The sequence below is a fragment of the Vulpes lagopus genome, chromosome 1 (assembly GCF_018345385.1).
Source record: "Vulpes lagopus strain Blue_001 chromosome 1, ASM1834538v1, whole genome shotgun sequence".
Taxonomy (NCBI): domain Eukaryota; kingdom Metazoa; phylum Chordata; class Mammalia; order Carnivora; family Canidae; genus Vulpes; species Vulpes lagopus.
The window spans coordinates 108,136,524-108,161,828 of NC_054824.1; the positions used below are offsets into that span (position 1 = coordinate 108,136,524).

At 39.4% G+C, this 25,305-nt stretch overlaps 1 protein-coding gene across 2 annotated transcripts in view; it reads left to right on the forward strand.

The window, feature by feature from the left end:
* Positions 1-16,985: 16,985 nt before the first annotated feature.
* The window catches only part of AFG3L2 (AFG3 like matrix AAA peptidase subunit 2), a 38,985-nt gene continuing 30,665 nt past the window's right edge, over positions 16,986-25,305 (forward strand). The window contains exons 1-3 of one of the 2 annotated variants that reach the window (XM_041752470.1): positions 16,986-17,314; positions 22,657-22,756; positions 23,136-23,213. In XM_041752470.1, coding sequence (XP_041608404.1) covers positions 17,198-17,314; positions 22,657-22,756; positions 23,136-23,213 — 295 coding nt within the window. In that variant the 5' untranslated portion in view covers positions 16,986-17,197. Of the gene's footprint in view, positions 17,315-22,651; positions 22,757-23,135; positions 23,214-25,305 lie in introns of those variants that run through there. The other variant, XM_041753257.1, reaches the window with a different exon arrangement.

Below are 25,305 nucleotides of genomic sequence, written 5' to 3' on the forward strand. Positions count from 1 at the left end.
TATTGGCTTTTATATTTATCTATGTGTTTACCTATATTCTACATCTTTATTTCTTCATACAGTTGAGTTTCTGTTTAGTGCCCTTTCATTTTAACTTAAAATATTTCCTTTAGCATTTTTTTTTGTAGGATAGATCTAATGGAAATGAACTCCCAGAGCTTTTATTTATCTTGAATGACTAATTTCTCCTACATTTTTTGAAGGACAGTTTTACTAGATATAGAATTCTTGGTTGACGTTTCTTTTTTTGTTCCTTCAGTACTTCAAATATATCATCCTCTTTTCTTCTAGGCTCCATGGTTTCTGATGAGAAATTGGCTGTTTATCTTTGATGATCTCTTGTATGTGATGAGTTGCCCTTGTTGCCATCAAGATTATCTCTTTGTCTTTGTCTTCAATGATTAGATTATAATGTATCTCAGTGTAGAGAATGTTGAGTTTCTTGGATTTGTAGATTCATGACTTTCACCACATTTCAAAGTTTTTGGGCCATTATTTCTCCAAATATTCTTTCTGTACCTTTTTCTTTCCTCTGTCTATGACTTCCATAATGCATATTTTATCCTTTTATGGTGTCCCACAGGTCCATTAGACTCTATTCATTTTTCTCCATTTTTTTTTCCTTTGGGGTCTTCAGATTGCAGAATTTCAATTGTCCCATCTTCAAGTTCACAAAGTCTTCATCCTGCTCAAATGTGATGTTGAACTGCCCCAGTGAAAATTTTATTTCAGTTATTGTACTTTTTAGCTCCATAATTTCTATATGGCTCCTTTTAATAATTTGTCTCTTTAATGATATACCACATTTGTTCATACATTGTTTTCCTGATTTTTTCAGTTCTTAGTACATGCTTTCTTTTAGTATTGAGTGTATTTAAGGCAGCTGATTTAAAGTCTTTATCTGGAAAGGAGTTAAGATGGCAGAAGAGTAGGGGGCTCCTAAGCTTGTCTCATCCCTCAAACATAGCTAGATAATTATCAAATCATTCTGAACACCCAAGAAATCAATTCGAGGTCTGAGAGAACAAAAGTTGAAAGTAGAAAAGTAACCACATTTTGGAAGGTAGGAGGTTCAGAGAATTGACTTGGCCAAGATATAGCTGTGGATATGGTAGTGGGGAGGGAGCCTCCTTATGGAGGTTACCACAAAATATTATAGGCAGTGGAGCACAAAATCTGATACTTTAGAAGTCTGCTACCATGGAGGACATGCTTGGCTTAAAGGTGCTTATTAGCAAAGTGGGGCAGAATCTCAGGAGTCACAGCATGGTCTGAGGATCCCCTGGGTGGCAAGAACTGGTGGCATCAACCTGCTGTGCTGTTTCCAAGCAGAGCAGCTGGGAAGCTGGCTGAGAGCAGTGGGTCTTGGTGCCAGCTTTCAGCTCTATTTTGCCATGAACTGCCAACTGCTGTGCAGTCATGCAACCACTTTCCTGAGACTGGCCAGCAAACTGCAGAAGTGCAGCAAGACCCTCCCCTGGAAGAAAGCATGGGTCCATGCAGTGGGCAACCCTAAAATTTGGAGTTTTGAAACTCATTTCCACACCTGAGATAAAAAAGCTTTGACACAGGCTGAGTGAATGCAGTGTTTGGGTGAAAGCTGGGGACACAAGTGGGGTGATTGCTTTTCTATGAGGGCTCACTGAAGAGTGGGGGCTGTGAACTTGCAACTCCCAGGCTAGAGAGTGAGTCACACCATATTCATCCTGCCCATCCTCGCTGAAAGGAGAATACTTTTATTCTTTATTTTAAAATTTATTTTCTTATTTTTTCAGTTCCTTTTTAAATTTATTATTATTTTTAAAAATTTTAGCTTTACATACACACTTTGTATATGCTTTTGTTTATTTTCAGTTTTTTCTTTTTCTTTTTCTCTCTTTAAATTTTGGGATCTAGATTCTTTTAACAAGGAGACAAAAATGTACTCAGGAGATAGATAGGTTTTGGGGGTTGTTTTTGCTTGTTTTATGTTTTTTCTTCTTCTTTTCTTTTCTGGACAAAATGATGAGATGGAGAAATTCACCCTAAAAGAAAGAACAGGAAGTAGAACTCATGTCCAGGGATTTAATCAATACAGCTATAAGGAAGATGTCTGAATTAGAATTTAAAACAACAATTATAAGGATTACTAGTTAGCCTTGAAAAAAAAGCATAAAAGACACTAGAGAATCTGTTGCTGCAGAGATAAAAGAACTAAAGTCTAGTTAGGCAGAAATAAAAAAATGCTATAAACTGAGATGTAATCCCAAATGGAGGCCATAAAAATGAGGGTGGACAAACCAGAGAAGTGGATCAGTGATATAGAAGATAAAATTATGGAAAATAATAAAGATAGAAAGGAGAGGGGGAGGAAGGTAATGGACCATGATGGTAGACTTTGGGAATTCAGCAACTTATTAAAATGTAATAACATTTGTATCATAGGAATCCCAAAAGATGAAGAGAGCAAAAAAGGGGCAGGTTTATTCAAACAAATTATAGCTGAAAACTTCTTTAATCTGGGGAAGGACATAGACATCAAAATCCAAGAAGCACAGAGAACTCCCATTAAATTCAACAAAAGCCAACCATCGACAAGGCATATCAGAGTCAAATTCACAAGATCCACACACAAGGAAAGAATCCTAAAATCAGCAAGAGAAAAAAGTCCTTAACCTACATGGATGACAGATCAGGTTCATACCAGGTCTGTCCACAGAAACATGGAAGGCCAGAAGAAAATGGTGGGAGATATTCAATGTGCTGAATGGAAAAAGTATGCAGCCAAGAGGTTTTTATCCAGCAAGGCTATCATTCAGAATAGAAAAGACAAAGAGTTTCTTGGACAAAAACTAAGGAGTTTATGATCATTAAACCACCCCTACAATAAATTTTAAGGGGGACTCTCTGCATGGAGAAAAAATGACCAAAGCAACAAAAACTAGAAAATACCAGAGAACACCACCAGAAATACCATCTCTACAGTTAACACAATGGCACTAAATTCATATCTTTCAATAATTACTCTGAATGTAGGCAGACTAAATGCTCAATCAAAATATATAGGGTATCAGAATGGATTAAAAAACAAGATCCATCTCTACGATGCCTACAAGAGATTTGAGACCTATAGAGATCTGCAGATTTAAAGCGAGAGGATGGAGAACAATCTATCATGCTAATGGATGTCAAAAGAAAGCTAGAGTAGGGCATCCCTGGGTGGCTCAGTGGTTTAGCGCCTGCTTTCAGCCCAGGGCATGATTCTGGGACCCCGGGATCAAGTCCCATATCAGGCTCCCTTCATGGAGCCTGCTTCTCCCTCTGCCTGTGTCTCTGCCTCTCTCTCTTTTTGTGTCTCTCATGAATAAAGAAATCTTAAAAAAAAAAAAAAAAAAAGCTAGAGTAGCCATACTTATATCAGACTAACTAGATTTTAAAACAAAGACTGTAATGTGAGATAATTAAAGGTCTATCCATCAAGAAGATCTAGCTAGCTAGTTGTAAATATTTATGCCCCACTCAAATATATAAATCAATTAATAATAAACATAAAGAAATTCATTGATAATAATGTAATAATAGTAGGGGACTTTAACACTCCACTTACAGCAATGGACAGATAACCTAAGCAGAAAATCAACAGGGAAGCAATGACTTTGAATGACACACTGATTGAATGGACTTCATAGATATTTATAACATTTCATCCTAAGGAGCAGAATACACATTCTTTTCAAGTGCACATGGAACATTCTCCAGAATAGAACACATACTGGGTCACAAGTCAGCCCTTAACAAATATAAAAAGGTCGAGATTATACCATGCGTATTTTCAGACCATAACACTATGAAACTTGAAGTCAACCACAAGAAAAAAATTGGAAAGATCTCAAATATATGCACTTACAGACCATCCTACTAAAGAATGAATGGGTTAACCAGTAAATCAAAGAAGAAATTTAAAAGATACATGGAACCAAACAAAAATGAAAACATGACAGTCTAAAATTTTTGGGATGCAGCAAAGGTGGTCTTAAGAGGGAATTCTATCAGACATTTAAAGAAGAGCTAAACCTATTCTATCTCAAACTGTTCCAAAAAATAGAAATGGAAGGAAAATTTCAAAAATCATTCTATGAAGCCAGCATTACTATGATTCCAAAACCAGATAAAGACTTCACTAAAAAGGAAAATTACAGGCCAATATCCCTGATGAACATGGATGCAAAAATTCTCAAGAAAATACTAGCAAATCAAATTCAACCAGTACATTAAATAATTATTTGCCGTGATCAAGTGAGACTTATTCCTGGGCTGTAGGAGTTGTTCAATATTCATAAATCAACCAATGTGACACACCACATTAATTAAAGAAAGAATAAGAATCATATGATCCTGTCAATAGATGCAGAAAAGGTATTTGACAAAATATAGCATTCTTTCTTGATAAAAAAAAACCCTCAACAAAGTACAGATATATGGGATATACCTCAACATCATAAAGGCCATATATGAAAGACCCACAGTTAATATCATCCTCAATGAGAAAAAACTTAGAGCCCTTCCCCTATGACCAGGAATAAAACAAGGATATCAGCTGTCACCATACTATTTAACATAGTTCTAGAAGTCTTAGCTTTAGCAATCAGATAGCAAAAAGAAATAAAAGGCATCCAAATTGACAAGGAAGAAGTCAAACTTCACTATTTTCAGATGACATGATATTCTGTGTAGAAAACCTGGAAGACTCCTCCAAAATATGCTAGAACTAATACATGAATTCAGCAAAGTTGCAGGATATAAAATCAATGTGCAGAATCTGTTCTATTTCTATACGTCAATAATGAAGCAGCAGAAAAGGAAACCAAGGAATTGATCCCATATATAATGGCACCAAAAACACTAAGATACCTAGGAATAAACATAAGGAGGTAAAAGATCCATACTCTGAAAACCATAGATCATTTTATTGAAGACTACACAAAGAAATGGAAAAGCATTCCATGCTCACAGATTGGAAGAACAAATATTGTTAAAATGTCTATAGTACTCAAAGCTATCTACACATTTAATGAAATCCCTATCAGAACACCACCAGCATTTTTTCACAGAGCTAGAACAAACAATCCTAAAATTTGTATGGAACCTTGAAAGACCAAAGACCAAAGTGATTCTGAAGAAGAACAAAACTAGAAGCATCATGATTCCAGATTTCAAGCTATTTTACAAAGCTACGGTCATCAAGACAGTATGGTACTGACACAAAAACAGACACATAGGGTAACCTGGGTGGCTCAGCAGTTTAGTGCCACCTTCAGCCCAGGGCATGATCCTGAAGACCCGGGATCGAGTCCCGCTTCGGGCTCCCAGCATGGAGCCTGCTTCTCCCTCTGCCTGTATATCTCTCTCTCTCTCTCTCTGTCTCATGAATAAATAAATAAAACCTTTAAAAAAAAAAGACACATAGATCAATGGAAGAAAATAGAGACCCAAGAAATGGACCCATAATTATATGGTCAACAAGTCTTTAACAAAGCAGGAAAGAATATTCAATGGAAAAAAGACAGTCTCTTCAACAAATGGTGTTGGGAAAACAGGACAGCGACATTCAGAAGAATGAAACTGGACCGCTTTCTTACAGCATACACAAAAATAAATTCAAAATGAATGAAAGACCTAAATGTGAGACATGAAACCACCAAAATTCTAAAGGAGAATCAGGCAGAAAGCACTTTGACTTCAGGCCATAGCAACTTCTTACTAGACATAACACTGGAGGCAAGGGAAACTAAAGCAAAAACGAACTATTGGGACTTTATCAAGATAAAAACTTCTGCACAGCAAAGGAAACAACAAAACTAAAAGGCAGCCTACAGAATAGGAGAAGATATTTGCAAGTGACATATCCAAAATCTAGAAAGAATTTATCAAACTCAAAACCCAAAAAAACCCAAATAATCCAGCTAAGAAATGAGCAGAAGATGTGACTAGACACTTTTCCAAACAAGATTCTCAACACCACTCATCATCAAGGAATTATAAATCAAAATCACAATGAGATAACACCTCATACCTATCAGAACGGCTAAGATTAACAAGGGAAACAAAGGTGTTGGCAAGGATGAGAAAGGGGGAAACCCTCCTGCACTCTTGGTAGGAATGCAAACTGGTGCAGCCACTCTGCAGAAAAGTATGGAGCTTCCTCAAAAAGTTAGACTACCCTATGACCTAGCAAATTACACTACTGGGTATTTAAGTGAAGGATACAAAAACAGATTCAAAGGGGTACATGCATTTCAATGTTGACAACACCATTATCAACAATAGCAAAACTATAGAAAGAGCTTGAATGCCTATCAACTGATGAATGGATACAAAGATATGGTATATGTATTTGCAGTGGAATTTTACTCAGTCATCAAAAAAAAAAAAAAAAAGAAAAAAGAAATCTTAACCTTTGCAATGATGTGGATGGAGTTATAGTATATTGTGCTAAGCAGAATAAATCAGTCAGAAAAAGACAAATACCACATGATCTCACTCATATATGGAACTTAAGAAACAAAACAGATGAACATATGGGAAGGGGGGGAAAGAGAAAAGAGAGAGGGAAGCAACCATAAGAGACTCTTTTTCAAAAAGATTTATTTATTTATTGGAGAGAGAGAGAGAGCGCACACACACACACACACACACGCATGCACGTATGTGTTTGCACAAGCTGAGGGGAAGAGTAGAGGCACTAGGAGAGAGAATCCTCAGGCAGACTCCCTGCTGAGCACAGAGCCTAACACAGAGGTCCATCCCAGGACCCTGAGATCATGACCTGAACCAAAATCTGCAGTCAGATGCTTATTGACTGAGCCACCCCAGTGCCCTCCACAAGAGACTTTTAACAATATATAACATACTGAGGGTTGATGGTGGGAGGTGGTCAGGGTGATGGGTATTAAACAGGGCACTTGTGATGAGCACTGGGAGTTGTATATAAATGATAAACCACTGAATTCTATTCCAGAAACCAATATTGCACTGTATATTCACTAAAATTTAAATAAAAAAAAAAAAAGCAGGTGCTTGGTGACTTGGTTGGTTAGGTGCCTTACTCTTGATTTCAGCTCAGATCATGATCTTAGTGTTGTGAGATCAAGCCCTGCATCAGGCTCCACATTCAGTGGAGAGTCTGCTTAAGATTCTCTCTCCCTCTCCCTTGTGCCCCTCCTCCTTTCCCACTTCTCTCTTTCTCTCTCTCACATACATACATAAATGAAAGAATAAATAAAGTCTTTTCCATAAGTCCAATGTCTGGGCTGCTTCTTCTTCTTTTTAAAGTAGGTTCCACACCCAGTGTGGAGTCCAATGTGGGGCCCAAACTCACAACCCTGAGATTAAGACTGGAACTGATATCAAGAGTCAGACATTCAAACAACTGAACCAATGGCACTCCCAATGTCTGGGCTTCCTAAGGAACGGTTTCTATTAAGTGATTTGCTAATATTTTCTCCTGGTACATGCCTTGTCTTCTCATTCTTTTAACGATCTGTTCATTCTTTCAAAAATCCAAAGTTCTCAATTTTGATGAAGACCAATTTATTAAATTTTCTTTTATAGACCATACTTTTGATGTTATATCCAAGAAATCTTTGCCTAACTCAACATCATGAAGATTTTTTAAAAGATTTTATTTATTTATTCATGAAAGACACACACACAGAGAGAGGTAGAGACAGAGGCAGAGGGAGAAGCAGGCTTAATGCAGGGAGCCCAATGGGGAACTCAAACCCCGGGACAGCAGGATCATGCCCTGAGCTGAGGGCAGACGCCTAACCGCTGAGCCACCTAGGCGTCCCAGCATTATGAAGATTTAAAAGTATTTTTTTCTGCCAGAAGTTTTATAATTTGGGGTTTTAGATTTATGATTCATTTTGAGTCAAGTTTTCATTATGCTGTGAATTATGATTCAAATGCCATTCATTTTGCATGTGGATATCCAAATTTTCCAGGACCATTTATTGAAAAGTCTGTTCTTTTTCTAATGAATTAGCTTTATTACTTTATTGAAAATCAATTTACCATGCATATGTGTGTGTATTTCTGAACTCTGTTCCATCCTATAGATCTATTTGTCTATATCAATACCACTACCCACCATCTTGACTACGTACCTTTAATATAAATCTTGAAGTTAAATAGTATTGGTCTCCCAATTTTGCTCTCTTTCAAAGTTGTTTTAATTCAGGCTTTTTGCATTTCTAATTAATTTTAGAGTCAGTTTGTCAATTTCTAATCCTCCAGGGAATTTCTAATCCTGCAGGGATTTTGATTGGGTATACATTGAACATAGAGATTAATTTGGGAGACAATTGACATCTTAACAATAATGAATTTCCCAATCCATGAACATGCCATATATCTCCATTTATTTAGGTCTTTAATGTTTCTTAGCAAATCTGAGCAGCTTTCAGTGTTCAGATTTTAGTCAAATTGGGCTGTTTTAAAAAAATACCACAGACTGTGTGGCTTAAATAAATTAATTTTCTCAATGTTCAGGAGGCTGGAAAGTCTAAGATTAAGGATCTGGAAGATTAAATTCCTGATGAGAATTCTCTAGGTTTGCAAATGGCCACCTTCCTGCTGTGTCCTCACATAATGGAAAAAAGAAAATTTTGGTGTCTCTTCCTCTTCTTGTAAGGGCACTAGCCCTATTAGATTAGGGCTTCACCCTTATGAACTAGTTTAACCTTTATCATCTCCTTTCTCCAAAAATAGGGACTCTGGGATCATGCCCTATGCCAAAGCAGATGCTCAACGGCTGACCCACCCACGTGTCCCAATTTGCCTTTATATTTAAGGTGGGTTTCTTGGGGCACCTGGGTGGCTCAGTGGTTGAGCGTCTGCCTTCAGCTCAGGGTGTGATTCCGGAGTCCTGGGATTGAGTCTTGCATCAGACTCCCCACAGGGAGCCTGCTTATCCCTCAGCCTATGTCTCTGCCTCTCTGTGTCTCTCATGAATAAATAAATAAAATCTTTTTTTTTTTTTTTTAGTTTTATTTATTTATGATAGTCACAGAGAGAGAGAGAGAGAGGCAGAGACACAGGCAGAGGGAGAAGCAGGCTCCATGCACCAGGAGCCCGATGTGGGACTCGATCCCGGGTCTCCAGGATCGCGCCCTGGGCCAAAGGCAGGCGCCAAACCGCTGCGCCACCCAGGGATCCCCTAAATAAATAAAATCTTAAAAAATAAATAAATAAAGTGGTTTTCTGTATGCAGATACGATTGAATTTTTTTTTTTTTTTTAGCTATTCTGAAAATCTCTGCCTCTAAATTAGGCTGTACAATTTACACTTAATATGATTATTGATATGATTGATTTTTAAAAAAGATTTTATTTATTTAGTCATGAGAGATAGAGAGAGGCAGAGGCATAGGCAGAATTAGAAGCAGGCTCTCTGTGGGGATCCTGGGACCCTGGGATTACAACCTGAGCTGAAGGCAGATGCTCAAGTATTGAGCCACCCAGGCATAATGATATCATTGATTTTAAATGTCCCATCTTGCAATTTGCTTTCTCTTTGTTTTAACTCTTCTTTGTTCTCTTTCTTGCCTTTCTTCCCCCTTCTTTTGGATTGAGTATTCTTTTATTCTATCTCTTCTGTTGACTTTTTAGCTATAACTCTTTGTTATGTTATTTTTGTGGTCATTTTAGGTTTTACAATATACATCTTTAACTTATCACAATGTAATATCATGATAACATACCTCTCTGCACATAGTATTAGAACATTGGGACGCCTGGGTGGCTCAGTGGTTGAGTGTATTCCTTCAGCTCAGATCATGATCCCAGGGTCCTGGGATTGAGTCCCATATCGGGCTCATTGCAAGGAGCCTGCTTCTCCTTTTTCCTATGTCTCTGCCTCTCTCTCTCTCTCTCTCTCTCTCTTCCTCTCATGAATAAATAAATAAAATCTTAAAAACAACAACAAAAAAAGACATTGCAACATTATATGCCCATTTTTCACCTCTGGGCCATTCTCCTTTTGTGACCATACATTTTACATCTATGTATGTTTTTTTTTTTAAGATTTTTATTTATTTATTCATAGGCACACACACACAGAGAGAGAGAGAGAGAGAGGCAGAGACGAGACACAGGCAGAGGGAGAAGCAGGCTCCTTATAAGGAGCCTGACGTGGGACTCCATCCCAGATCTCCAGGATCACGCTCTGGGCTGAAGGTGGTGCTAAACCGCTGAGCCACCCAGGCTGCCGGTCATTCTGGTCATCCAGAATACATTCTTATTATTTTTACTTTAACAATAGAACATCTTTTTAAAATATTAAAATAATAAGAAAAAACCCTCTTTTTATTTAAGTATGTAGTTACCCTCTCCTGTGCTCTTCATTCTTTTGTGTAGATCTAGATTTCCATCTGAAACACCTTTCCTTCTGCAGAAAGGACTTCTTTTATCATTTGTTTCAGTAGATCTTGTGATGAATTCTTTCAGCTATTGTTTGCCTGGAAAAGTCCTTAATTTGCCTTTGTTTCTAAAGCTATTTTAACTGGATAAAGAATTTTCAGTTGACAATCAAAAAAATCATACTTCAAAGATACTGTTCTTCAAACATATTGTTCTTTGATATCTTTTGGCTTTTATTATTCCCCGCAAGCTATCAACCTTACCTTTGTTCCTCTGTACCTATATTTTCCTTCTATGGATGATTTTAAGATCTTTTAAGTTGCTAGTATTGAGCAATTATGTTGTGCCTTGCTGTAGCTTTCTCCATGTCTCTTGTGCTCATGATTCATTGGGTTTCTTAGATCTATGGGTTTACAGTTTTCATAAGGTCTAAAAAGTTTCTGGTCATTATTTCTTCAAATATTTTTTTCTGTCCCTCCTTTTCTGTCTTTTCCTTTGGGAACTCTAATTACATACATATTAAATCAGTAATTCCACAATTTACTGATGTTTTGTTAATTTTTGTTGTTCAGTCTCTTTTCTTCTCTGTTTTATATTGGAGAGTTTCTATGGTTATGCCTTTTTTCCCCAAAAAGATTTTATTTATTTATTTCACAGAGAGAAAGAGCACAAACAGAGGGAACAGCAGAGAAAGAAGCAGGCTCCCTGCTGAGCAGGAAGCCCAACACAGTGCTCAATCCCCAGGCTCCGGGACCAGGACCCAAACCAAAGACAGACGCTTAACCTACTGAGCCACCCAGGTGCCCCTATTGTTATGTCTTTAAATTCACTAATCTTTTCTTCTGCAACATAATCTGCCATTAATCCCATTCAGTGTATTTTTCATCTCAGACATTGTAATTTTCATCCCTAGATGTTCAATTTAATTTTTATATTTTTGAGTTTCAAGTATCTATTTAATATGTTCAATCTTTCCTCTAGTTTCTTGCAGATGCAGCAAGAGACATAAAATTATAACAGAAGATAGTTATAATATCTCTGTTATGTGTCCCTGTCTACTAATTCTATCACTTGTATCATTTTGGGGTTAATTTTCTTTGCTCATTTTTCTCCGCATTATGGATCTTCACAGGTTCCTGGATCCATATCTTCAACTCAGGAAAACCACTAGGCTCTGCCTGGTTTTCCCTCTGTACTTCATTGCCTGGAGACTGTCTCCTATGATAGGGTGGGGTAATCCTAGGGCTCACCTTGTTTGTCCCCTATCTCTCAGCAATTACTGTCTTTCATTGCCTGAGGTCTAATGTCTTAAAAATTGTATTTCATGTATTTTGTCTTTCCTCCCTTCCAGTTGTTTCAGGCCCTATTGCTCCTTGTTGTAAGGGAGCAGAAGTTTCTCTCATTTAAAAAAGTTGGTGCTATATCAAATATCTTTTTACCCATTATAGCAGTATGAAACTAGAAGTCAGTTATGAGAAGAAAACTGGAAAAACCACAAACACATGAATACTAAATAACATGTTACCAAACAACAAATGGGTTGAGAGGAAACCAGAAAATACCTTGAGAAAGAAAAATGGAACACAACTTTGTAAAATCTATGGGATGCAGCAAAAACAGTTCTAAGAGAGAAGTTTATAGCGATACATGCCTACCACAAGAAAGAAGAAAAAAATCCCAAGTAAACAATCTAAGCTTCCATCTTATTTTTTTTAAAGATTTTATTTATTCATGAGAGACACACACACACAGAGAAGCAGAGACACACAGGAAGAGGGAGAAGCAGGTGTCATGCAGGGAGCCCAATGTGGGACCCGATCCTAGGACTCCAGGATCACACCCTGGGCCAAAGGCAGGTGCTAAACCGCTGAGCCACCCAGGCATCCCTCTAGGCTTACATCTTAAAGGAATTATAAAAAGACAAACAAAGCCTATAATTAGTGGAAGGAAGGAAATAATAAAGATCAGAGCAGAAATAAATAGAGATTTAAAAAAAAAATAGAAAAGATCAAAGAAACTGAAACCTGATCCATTGAAAAGATAAATATAATCAACAATACTCTAGCCAGACTCATCAAGAAAAAAAAGAGAGGAATGAAATAAATAAAATCAGAAATGAATGAGGTGAAATTATAATGGATATCTCAGAAATACAAAGAATTATAAGAAGTTATGATGAAAAATTATATGCCAACAAATTGGACAATCAAGAAGAAATGGTAAATTCCTAGAAACATGCAACTTCCCAAGGCTGAATCATGAAGAAATTAAAAATCTGAATAGTAATAACAATTATAAGTAATGACATAAAAGCAGTAATTTAAAAACTCCTGAAAACCAAAAAAAATAAAAAATAAAAAATAAAAACTCCTGAAAAACAAAAGTCCAGGACCAGAAAGCTTCACAGATGAATTCTGCTAAATATTAAGAAAAGCATTAGTAGTTGTTCTTTCCAAATTACTCCAAAAAATCAAAGACTTTATGAACTCCAAACTCACTTTATGAAGCCAGCATTACCCTGATACCAAATACTAAGACACCATGCAAAAGAAGAGAACTACAGGCCAATAGTCCTGATGAACATAGGTGCAAAAATCCTCAACAAAATACTAGCACACTGAATTCAACAATACATTAAAAGGAGCATAAACCATGATCAAATAGGATTTATTCCAGGGATGTAAGGGTTGTTCAACATCTACAAATCAATCAATTTGATAAACTACATTAAAAAAAACGAAGGAAATAAACCTCAATAGATGCAGAAAACAGCATTTGATAAAATTAAACATTCATTTGTGATAAAGGGGGTATAAAAGAATGCACCTCAATATAATGTGTATGGGAGAAGCAAAGTGGGTATATCAATATAACAAAGAAGAAATGTATCTCAATATAATAAAGGCCATATATGACAAACCTACAGCTAACATTGTATTCAATGGGGGAAAAGCTAAAAAAGCTTCTTCTCTAAGATGAGGAACAAGACAGGAATACCTGCTCTCATCACTTTTACTCAACACAGTATTGGAAGTCTTAGCCACAAGAATTAGGAAATAAAATGAAATAGAAGGCATCAAAACTGGAAGGGAAGAAGTAAAACTATTATCACTATCTGTAGATTACATGATAGTATACATAGAGAAGACAGGGGCGCCTGGGTGGCTCAGTTGGTTAGGCATCTGCCTTCAGCTCAGGTCATGATCCCAGGGTCCTGGGATCAAGCATGCTTCTCCCTCTCCCTCTGCCTGCCGCCCTCCTGCTTGTTCTCTCTCTCTCTCTCTCTCTCTCTCTCTCTCTCTCTCTCTGTGTGTGTCAAATAAATAAATAAAATCTTAAGAAAAAAAGAAAACCCTAAAGATGCCACACACACACACACACACACACACACACACACTATTGGAACTAATAAATGATTTCAGTAAAGCTCAGGATACAAAAACAACAGGAAGAAATTGGTTGCATTTAAACATACTATTAATGAGCTATCAAAAAGAAAATTTAAGAAAAAAATCTCATTTAAAATTGCACCAAAATAGTAAAATACCTAGGAATAAATTTAACCAAGGAAGTGAAACAAAATACTTGTACTTTGAAAATTATAATACATTGAAGAAAGAAATTAAAGATGACACAAATGGAAAGATATTCCATGCTCATGGATTGGAAGAATTGATGTTCTTTAAATGTCCATACTACATGGGGGGATGGGCAAAGTAGGTGATGGGGATTAAGGAGTGCACTTGCTATGATGAGTACTGGGTGACTTATGGAATTGTTTAAGCACTATATTGTACCCTTGAAACTAATGTAACACTGCATGTTAACTATACCGAAATTAACATTTTTATTTATTTATTTATTTTTGAAATTAACATTTTTTAAAAAAGAAAAAATGTTCATACTACCCAAAGCAATCTACAGATTCAATGTAATCCCATCAGAATACCAGTAGCATTTTGAACAGAGAAAAACCAATTCTTTTTTTGTTTTTATAAGTATTTTTTAAATTTATTTATTTATTTAGAGAGAGAGACTGAGAGGCAGAGACACAGGCAGAGGGAGAAGCGGGCTCCATGCAGAGAACCCGACGCGGGACTTGATCCTGGGTCTCCAGGATCAGACTCCGGGCTGCAGGCGGCGCTAAACCGCTGCGCCACCGGGGGTGCCCGAGAAAAACCAATTCTAAAAATTTTATAGAACCATGAAGACCCCAAATAGCCAAAACAACCTTGAGAAAGAAGAACAAAGGTGTAGGTATAACACTTCCTGATTTCAAATTATACTACAAAACTATGGTAATCAAAACAGCTTCGTACTGGCACAAAAACAGACATAGATCAATGGAATAGAATATAGAGCCCAGAAAAAAACAACATACACGTATCATCAATTAATCTATGACAAAGGAGGCAAGAATATATGAAAGGGAAAAGACAGTCTCTTCAATAAATGGTGGTGGGAAAACTGGACAGCTACATGTAAAAGAATGAAAGTGGATTACTATACACTATGTACAAAAATAAACTCAAAATGGATTAAAGACTCGAATACAAGACCTAAAACCATAAAACTCCTAGAAGAAATTATAGGCAGTAAGCTCTTTGACATCAACCTTAGCAATATTTGTTTGGACCTGTAACCGTAGGCGAAAGGGCAACAAAATCTAAAATAAATAAATAAATAAATGGGATTACGTGAAACTAAAAAGCTTTTGCACAGTGAAGGAAACCATCAACAAAATGAAAAGGTAACTAGTAAATGGGAGAAGATATTTGAAAGTCATACATCTGATTAGCAGTTAATATCCAAAATATATGAGGAAGTTACCCAATCTAATATTTAAAAAAAAAAAACCAAATAACCCGATTAAAAAATGGGCAGAAGACTCGAATAGGCATTTCTTCAAAGAAGACATACAGATGGCCAACAGGTACATGAAAAGATGTTCAAAATCACTAATTATCAGGGAAATGAAAATCAAAACCTCAATGAGATATCATCTCATATCTGTCAGATTGGTTATTATCAAAAACAAAAAACAAAAAATAATATGTGTTGGTGAGGATGTGCAGAAAAAGGAATCCTTGCACACTGTTAGTGGGAATGTAAACTGGTGCAGCCACTGTGGAAAATGGTGTGGAGTTCCTCAAAAATTAAAAATGGAAATACCATGTGATCCAGCAATTCTACCTCTAGGCATTAGTCAAAGAAAGCAAAACATCAATTGGAAGAGATATATGCACACTTATATTCATTGCAGCATTATTTATAATAGCTAAGACGTTAGCAACTCAAGTGTCCATTGATAGATGAATGGATAAAGATGTGTGTATATATATATATCGTGTATATATACATGATAAAGATGCATGTGTGTGTATCTATATACACACACTGGTATATTATTCAGGTGTAAAAAAGTGAAATTTCACCATTTGCAACAACATGCATGGACTTAGTATTATGTAAGTGAAATAAGGCAGAGAAAGACAATAATTAGGACTACAAGCAGTGCTATAATTATTAATTTTGTGCTCACAGCACTTTATATGTGTGCAGGCTCATCTTTAGAGCCCATTTCCAAAAATGCAGTATCGAGGTTAAAGAATACATCCATTTGACATTGAGGCAGACATTGCCAAAACCCTTCTATAGGTTTTCAGCACTCTGCGTGGCCACCAGTTATTTCTGAGAATGCCTGCCTGCAGAGTGAGTTGTCAATATTTTGGATTTTGCCACTGTGGCAGGTGAGAAATTCCTTACCATTTTAGTGTCTGTTCTTCCAGATTTTTTCTCCTGCTTGCATATGTGCATATAAGAATAAATTTCTGATGCCACCTTTTAGCTTTCACCCTTTCAGCGTCACCTCCTGCCTTTCCTTTTCCTCCCCATCTCTAACATCAACCACCATTCATATCATACATACTCCTGGCAGAGCTCATAGAAACCTGACATGTAAAACTCGGCTCTGAGGTCCTCTCTGTACTCCACAGCCGAGGTGTGCGAAACAGCGTGCAGATGCACCGCGTTCATCCGAGCATCATTTCTCTCTGAAGCGGCTCCCGAGGGCCCAGGCTCCCCGCCTTACCACTGCATGTAGTACACCGCTGTGGGATTGCTGGGTTGGCTACGGGGGCTTTAGCATCTGCAGAGCCTGGGGCGATGCCGCCACAGACTAGGCGCCCAACAAAATAGTTCGCGAGGGACACACTGAGTGTGAATGCCTAAAGCGCCGAAAACGGCCTAGAGCCCAACCGGCAAGGTCCACGTGTGCCCCAGCAGCCTCCGCGGCTCTCTCCCCGCAGCTCCCGGCAGGGCCCGCTCCCAGCCCCGCCCCCCGCTCGCCCTCCTTCCTTTCCGCCCCGTCTCAGCCCCGCCCCGCGCTCCACCTCTGCCACGCCCAGCACCCTCGCGCTCCTCCCCTTAGGCCCCGCCTCCACCCTACGCCCCGCCCCGTCTGCCTCGCCCACCGCCCTCGCTCGGCTTCCACGCTCCTCCTCCTCAGACCCCACCTCCGCCCCGTGGAGCGCAGACTTTCCCGAGCCGGAGGAGCCGCCCTCGACCCGGGCGCCCGCTCTACGGCTGACGTCAGCACGCCGGGGGGCGGGGCCGGGAGAAGACGCGCGCGTCGAAACGTGGGCTCACCTGTGATCTGGGGTCCCGCCGCGCCGTTTGCTGACTCTGCTCTGAGCTGCCTCCCGCCGTCCCGGGCTACCCGTCGCTGCCCGCCCGCCGGCCGCGGGCCGCAGAGCCGCGCCTGCGCAGCGCCCGGGCCCGAGCGGGTGGCGCCGGCGGCCATGGCGCACCGCTGCCTGCGGCTGTGGGGCCGGGGAGGCTGCTGGCAGCGCGGCCTGCCCCCGCTGCTCCTGGCTGGCGTCCGCATGGGCCCCAGCGAGCGGTCCTGCCTCCGGACGGTGAGTCCCAGCGCCCTCCGCCCCCGGCCCGGCCCGGCCCGACCCGGCCCTTGGGCCTGCTTCCGGCCCGGGAGAGCAGGGCGTCAAGGTCACCGGCCCCTGGGCGCGCTCGCGGCAGTCCGGGCGTCCAGGGCGGTTCCCCGCGGTGATGGGCCGCGTGCGCCGCGCCTTCAGTGCCGGGGCGCCCAGCCTTGCAGCTGGTTTACCCCGTGGTCCCCGTAAGCACGCGGTGCATGTCAAACCCTGGCTGTGGGATTGGATTTCTGAAAGCAGAACCAGATACTCGTGCGTAAGGGAGCTTCAAAAAGATCCTCTGGGACAGTCCTCCGACTTCATTCAGGGCGAACCCATTTTAGAGATAGAGCAGCCGAGACCTCACGACGTTAAGGAACTCAATCATATCTCCAGCATAAGTTGCTTTCTTTCACCTGCTTTCACGGTGTTGGAAGATAGCAGGTGTTGTGCATTTGTTTTAAGGGTCACAGCGTGAGCATGATTTAACGAAAAGCACAGGATTTGAGGGTAAGCTACTCCAGTTCACTGAGCTTCCGTTTCTCATCTGTTGAATGGGGCATTCTGGGTCTGGCATGTAGTAGGTAATACATAGGAACTGTGGCTATTAATGACATCACTTCCTCAGATTAGAGAATGTGTGTTTTGTTGCATAAGAAAGCCTGTCCTCGGGAGGAGGCTCTTTTGGTGGTAACCATATACAGGGCTGCACCGTGTGAGCTGTGCTAGTCCGCTTTCCTGAAGTGATGATAGTGTGCTCTTACGGAACCGCGGCCATAATCTGTCAAGTTCGTGTAATGGGTAGTCGGTATCGGCTATTTCAGCAACACAGTCTCTCCTGCATTCTACCGGTTTTTTAGAGACCAGCCTTGCGGTGGTTTACTTAGAGGCACGGGGCAAAAGAGCATAGTGGTTAAGGCCTGGAGTCAGTCACGGGAAGCTGTCACTTACTAGCAAGATGCCCTTGAGGAAATTATCTCAGCCTCTCCACTTAAAAGGGGTATTGTTATTATTATTTTTAAAGATTTACTTATTCATGAGAGACACAGGCAGAGGGAGAAGCAGGCTCCCAGCAGGAAGCCGGATGTGGGACTCCATCTCAGGACCCCGGGATAACCTGAGCTGGAGGTAGATGTTCAACCACTGAGCCACCCAGGCGTCCTCACAAGGGGGTATTAATAGTCCTGGCATTCAAGATTTTTTTCAAAGCTTTCTTGCCAGTCTTGGAATGTCTTCATCCCCTTCTTACTCAACTGCCTTGCACTAGGCCTAACGTTTTGTGCATTGCAATCCATGTTGCCATCTTACCTTCTTGCCCTCTCCTTTAAACCCTAGAGAATATTGGATTCAGGTAGTAAGCTGGTAGAGATCTATCTGCCCTGTGAGTTTGCAGTTTTTATGTCAGGAATCTTATCTTAAAGCCCTTTCTTTTTTGAGTGGTACTATTGTACTGTGATGCTTTGATGCTGAGGTATAAGGAAGCACCCTGTGCTGATGGGAATACCTGATTGGTGATCTGTGACACATTCCGTGGTGTTGCTTTGAAGATCTGTCTGGGGACATTAGGGCATTACTGTGCTGCCTGCAAGAGAGTCTGAAAGAACAGATTTGCCTTTAGGTCTGTGCTGCTCTTAAAGGTCAGGCACAGAGTATAATTCTCACGGTTTTTCTGGGAAAAAGATTTTTTTTTAAAGATTTTATTTATTAAAAAAAAAAAGATTTTATTTATTTATTCATGAGAAACACAGAGAGGGAGAAGCAGGCTCCATGCAGGGAGCCTGACGCGGGACTCGATCCCAGGACTCCAGGATCATGCCCTGGCTAAAGGCCGACGCTCAACCTCTGAGCCACCTGGACATCCCAAGGAAAAGATTTTGATATGACATGTCCATTCTCAGGTTTTACGCTCAGAAGAATAAGACTGATGAAAAAGGGATCCCTGGGTGGCGCAGCGGTTTGGCGCCTACCTTTGGCCCGGGGCGCGATCCTGGAGACCCGGGATCGAATCCCACATCAGGCTCCCGGTGCATGGAGCCTGCTTCTCCCTCTGCCTGTGTCTCTGCGCCTCTCTCTCTCTCTGTGACTATCATAAATAAATAAAAAAATTAAAAAAAAAATCAAAAAAAAAAAAAAGACTGATGAAAAAGCATCTAAAAAATGTTCATACTGTCAAACATAAAAGCTAACTTGCTAAAATGAGGTCCTCTAAACTTAAATTTTGTAAGTTGATATTTTTTATGTTATCCTTTAAATGGGCTTGGATTAGATAAGCAGAGAAAAGTTTTATTGATGGTGCCCTTAGAGAAAATAACCTCAGCATTAAAAGCAGTTACAGGATTATTGCTAGAAGTATTCCAGGTCAATACAATTATGAAAATAGAAGGTTTATTGGTCAATAAATATCTATAAAGTACTTAGTTTGTGCCTGACTTTGTACTTTATGGTGACATAAAGACTTACTTTATATAGTGATGTAAACAACCCTTACTCTCAAATAGCTTTCAGAATAACTGGGGGACACCTGGGTGGCTCAGTCAGTTAAGCATCTGCCTTGGGCTCAGGTTATGATCTTAGGGTTCCTGAGATCAAGACCTGCATCAGGCTCCCTACTCAGTAGAGTCTGTTTCTCCCTCTTCCTCTGCCCTCTGTTGGTGCTCATGCTTTCTCTCTTTCTCTCTCCCTCTCTGTCTCTCTTTTTCAAATCTTTAAAAAAAATTGGAAATAATAATTTAAATGTAGGTATCATCATAGGATTTTAACAGTGCTTTTCCATACACTAATCCATTCAGTCCTGAAGGTGGCATCCCTGGGAACTAGTTGGTTCTCCCATTACAAATGTGTAACTGAAGTTCCTAATACGAGATGTGTTAAAGATCATTGTTTTAAAAATTCAGATTTCTAGCTTTAACAAAATTAAAAGTTCTGACACTGCCTGGTTATTATAGATCCTTCACATCCCAGGCCTAGATGTGACTTGTAACGCCTTTAGGTCCCTTGAACTCTCTTCTCTGTGCTACCTCTGTTACATATACGTAGAGGTTTTGTATTGTTGGATGTGTTATACTATCCTGTAATATTTGTCTTCCATACTCTCCCTTACACTCCAGAGTTTCTCAGAGGTAGAGCTTGGTGCTGAGGTCCTGACCTCCACCACTTAGCAGTGCATGACCTGGAGTAGATGGTTCAGTGGGCCTATGTGACTTGATTTATCCATCTTGACTAACAGGTCATTTTAATCTAAACTCTTAATGGATTTGGTATCAGAAAGCTTCATTCCCTTATGATACATTCTTATTTATTATTAGTGGTTATTTCATAGGCCAAGTGTTCCCAGGGGTCAAGGAGGGCCTAATGTAACAGAAGCTCCAAATTCTGTCAGACTAGCATTGCTGTCAAACAAGATCAATGTCAGTGTTTCTGTCCTCTTTTGCTGTGTAGAGTTATATATTAACTTGAAGTTAAATCAGCTCATTCTTTGTATTTTTGTTGAAATTTTTTTATTCACATCCCATAAAATTAATCATTTTAAAGTGTACAGTGGTTTTTGGTATATTCTCATGGTTCTACAAGTCATCACCACTGTCTAATTCCAGAACATTTCATCACCCCGGAAAGAAGCCCTGTGAACACCAATTAGAGTCACTCCCCAACCAGTCCTTTAGCCCTAGGCAACTACTAATCAATCTGCAGTCTTTATGGATTTGCCTATTTTGGACATTTCATATGGGTGAAATCATGTAATGTGTGACCATTTGTATCTGGTTCCTTTAACGGCATAAATTTTCAAGTTTATTCATGTGGTAGTATTTATCAGTGCTTAATTCTTTTTTATGACTGAGTAATATTCCATTGTTTGCATATACCACATTTATGTCTTCATTGTCACTTGGTAGACATTTGGGTTGTTTCTACTTTTTGGCTCTTGTGAATAATGCTGCTATGAACATTCATGTACAAGGTTTTGTGTGGACAGTTTTCCATTTTTTTTTTGGAGGGGGGAGCAGACTGACTGGATCACGTAGTAACTCTGCCTTTAACATTTTGAGAATGCTGAACTTTTTCAAAGTGGCTGAACTGATTCCCATTTCCACCAACAGTGCATGAGGGCTCCCCTTTGTGCACATTTTCCACATTCCCACCATTATTGTCTTTTTGATTATAGTCACCCAGCACATGTGGTTTTGTGATGTTATATTTTCCTCATCAGACCATAGAGACAATGCTGGTGGTTACTAATACAGATGAACTTCTCTTTAAAAGTTCTCATCTGTATTTAAAAGTTTGTTCTCCCCCAAAATGGTGATGAATTTTCACTTTGCCAAAAGATAGGATTACTTGACCTTTTTCATCTACAAATTTGGATGTATCTCCCCCAATGCACCTTTTAATTGTGAACCTAAAAATTTAGTAGGGAGCTTGTTCAGTTTATGTTATATTGCGATTTACCTAGACTGTATTTTAAAAATATAGCAAAACATTTTATTTATTTATTTATTTATTTATTTATTTATTTTAAGATTTTATTTTTATTTATTTATGAGAGTGAGAGAGAGAGAGGCAGAGACACAGGCAGAGGGAGAAGCAGGCTCCATGCTGGGAGCCCGACGCGGGACTCCATCTCAGGACTCCAGGATCGGGCCCTGGTCCGAAGGCGGGTGCCAAACTGCTGAGCCACCCAGGGATCCCCCAAAACATGTTATTTAAAGCAGAGATGTATCTGTAATGGACTTGTATAACCAGCATTCTCACCAGGATGGCAATATATTTAATATCTTTAGCAAATGTTACTAGTGTAAGGATTATCAGCAGTGTGAGACCATGTCTTCCTTATTGTGGAACTAAGATGAATTTAGTGTTATATTTACAAGCAGTACTGTTACAATTTCAGGTGAATAGTCTTGTGCAGTTTCATGGACCCTGCACACAAGACAGCAAGGAGGAGCAGATTTTCTGTGTCAGTTTGTCTTTTGAATGCTACAAATTGAGTAAATAGTGCCAATGTGAATGTGTTGGTAGAGAATAGTAATTGGGCCACAGTTCTAACTTAAGCATGATTTTGAAGTATTCTTGTTTTCTGGATCATAATTTATGTCTCCTGGTTTGGTTGCTGGAATAGAGTGGCACAGTCCCAGGCAACCCTACTTCTCCCTTTTAAAGGGTTGGGGGGAGGGGCGGGCATACCCTCTGCTAATCTGTAACCACCTGCTGAAGGGAGAAACATTTCATTCACTTTGCCATATTAGGAAAAGAAGTCCTTTTAAATCTTTTATCTTGATATGCCTGTATCAAGTCCTTGTAAATCTTTTATGCCTGTATGTGTCATGTTGCAGCTTTATCGATACGCTACAACTCAAGCAACGACCAGCAGAAATTCTCTTTTGACAGATGTAATTGCTGCTTATCAGAGATTCTGTTCTCGACCTCCAAAAGGTAAACACACTCAGGCGTGATCATAATGTTCTATATTTGTTAAAGATGTGCCAGGCGCAGGTGCTTACTAAATAGATGCATAGCTGTTGTTTCAGGTTGACTCTTCTGTCTTCTGTAAATCACCTCCTACCTCCTATCTGATTGCAGTGATGAAAATGTATCCCCTTCAATTATAACAGTTGAAGGAAATGAAAATTGGCATGCAAATGAGGCTTTTTTTCTTCAACACCTCTGGTTATTTAGGTATTGAGTTATTCCTACACAAGAAATGCTGTACTTTTAGCTTAAGCATTTTAATGATGTATCAGCTTTAAAAATGACCATACATACATAAAACCTAATGAATTTTAGTTTGAGGGTATTTTTTTTTTTCTAACAGGATTTGAAAAATACTTTCCTAGTGGAAAAAATGGGAAAAAAGCTGGTCAACCTAAAGAAGTTACAGGAGAAAAAAAAGGTACTTTTTAAAAAGATAATGTTTGAACTAACTTCTTTCCTCTAGGATATGCTGTTACTGATGGTTTTCACTGAATGAAGGAAGTGTTCTCTTGAGACAGTTCTGAAGTGGAAGGTTACAAGTGCACGCAAAATTCCACAGACCCTGTGTTTCATTTCACCTTTATTTTCTGTTCATATTTTCTTGTCATTTTTTTCAAACTGAATTAATTTGAGTTCACCTTAGAGTATTGACTGGTCAATATCCATCATATTTAACTGGAAAATATGTTTTACACATAATCTAAATCGTTGAGACAAATCTTAGAAACCTAATACATGCAATTTATGTGGCACATATTTTTTTGTTTTCAAATTGTTTTCAATACATTGTTCCTCAGAGTCTGTCTTACCTTGGGTTTCAGGTAGGGTGTCCCCCTTAGCTTGGTGGCTGGGGGAGCTGTGGTGGGTAGATCCTGAGTCTCCTGTCCCCACTTCACACATATGATAGCATTTAGCACAATGCCTAGCACATTTCATCTTTGTTTTTAGGGAAATGTAGGGAAAAATATAAAACAGCCTTTGTTTTTAGATGCACTTGAATCTAGTTGGAGAGACAAATACATGCTCAAAAAATGCAGGGAGTGAAAGCAAGGCCAAGGGATAAGAGAAAGGAGAGGCACTAGAGTGACCTGGCCAGAGTCATAGGCAATTTGTGTGGTGTTTCCCAGAGGTATGGTAGCTTGTCTTTTTATCTTGGTTTGGGGGCAGATTAGGAAAGGTCCATTTTTAAAATATAGCCTGTTTTGTACCTTTTCCATATGTGTTACTTTGTCCCAGAGTAGTAGGGAATCTTACTGAACAACGTTAGAAATGCGCTTTATAGTTTCTCAGCCCTGTGCTTCATGACAGGTAGGACTTACCTCTCTCAGACCCTGCCTCACCAAACTCGGGTGCAGAAGCTCCTTGTGTGCATCATGGTAGGGTAAACATGTCAGGAACCTCCTATCCTGCAAAGCAGAGGGGTCACTTCACAGTAGTTGAAGATGTTAGAGTAGGATTTGTGATTCTTTGAGGATAGAAAAGGGTGGGGGGAGAGATGTTAATGACATATTAGTTTCCCAAGGCTTCTGTAACAAAGCATTACAACTGGGTGTCATAAGCAGCACAAATTTTATGTCTCACAGTTTTGGAGGCTGGAGGTCCAAGATCAGTGTGTTGGCAGGGTTGGTTTCTTTTGAGGGTCACGAGGGAAGGATCTGTTTCAGATCTTCCTCCTTGGCTTACGGGTGACTATTCTCCCTTGCTGCCTTCTCCTTGTGCATTCCTGTGTCCAAATTTACTTTTTTTTTTTTTTTATAAGAATGCCAATTATATTGGATTAGGATCCACCCATATGACCTCATTTCAAACTTGATTATTTTTCCTCTAAAGATTCTATTTCCAAATAAGATCACAGAGGGCTAGGACTCCCAACACATGAATTTGGTGGAGGACATGACTCAGCCCATAACAGTGACTAATTTCAGATTCTTGCAAACTAATTTATGTGGGTAAGGTGTTTTGTTTTCGTTTTTGTTTTTCTGTCGTTGATTATCAAAATCATGCCTTGCTTACAGAAGAAACTGTTAACAGTATTCACTTCATGAGAGTGGGAAAGGGGAGCACCTACTTTCTACCTTCAAGTGGGAACTCAGGAATTCATTTACCTTCACCTCAAACACAGCTCTGTCACTCACTCAGTGTTACTTAACACTGCAACCAGTTATTACTAAGTTCCTTAAGCTACACTTTTTTACCTATAAAATGGGTGTAAGTAGCATATTTGCCACGTTATTGGTGTATTGAGCAAGTATCACAGGATGGTGTGTGTAAAGTGCTGGCATGCCTCCTTGAATGCTAACTCTGTATTACTCTCCTTTCAGCAGACTTATCAGTTGCCATAAGCTATTTTACTAGAAGCCCCCCCTTTTTTTAGGTTTGTATGTTTTGATTTTTTTTTGTTTTGAATTTTTTTAAACGGAATTTCTCTCTCAAATAGGGAAGATGGCATCATTCACATGTTATTGTTCCTCCTTGATGAGAGTACAAAGAGATACTAAGTTAAATCTCAA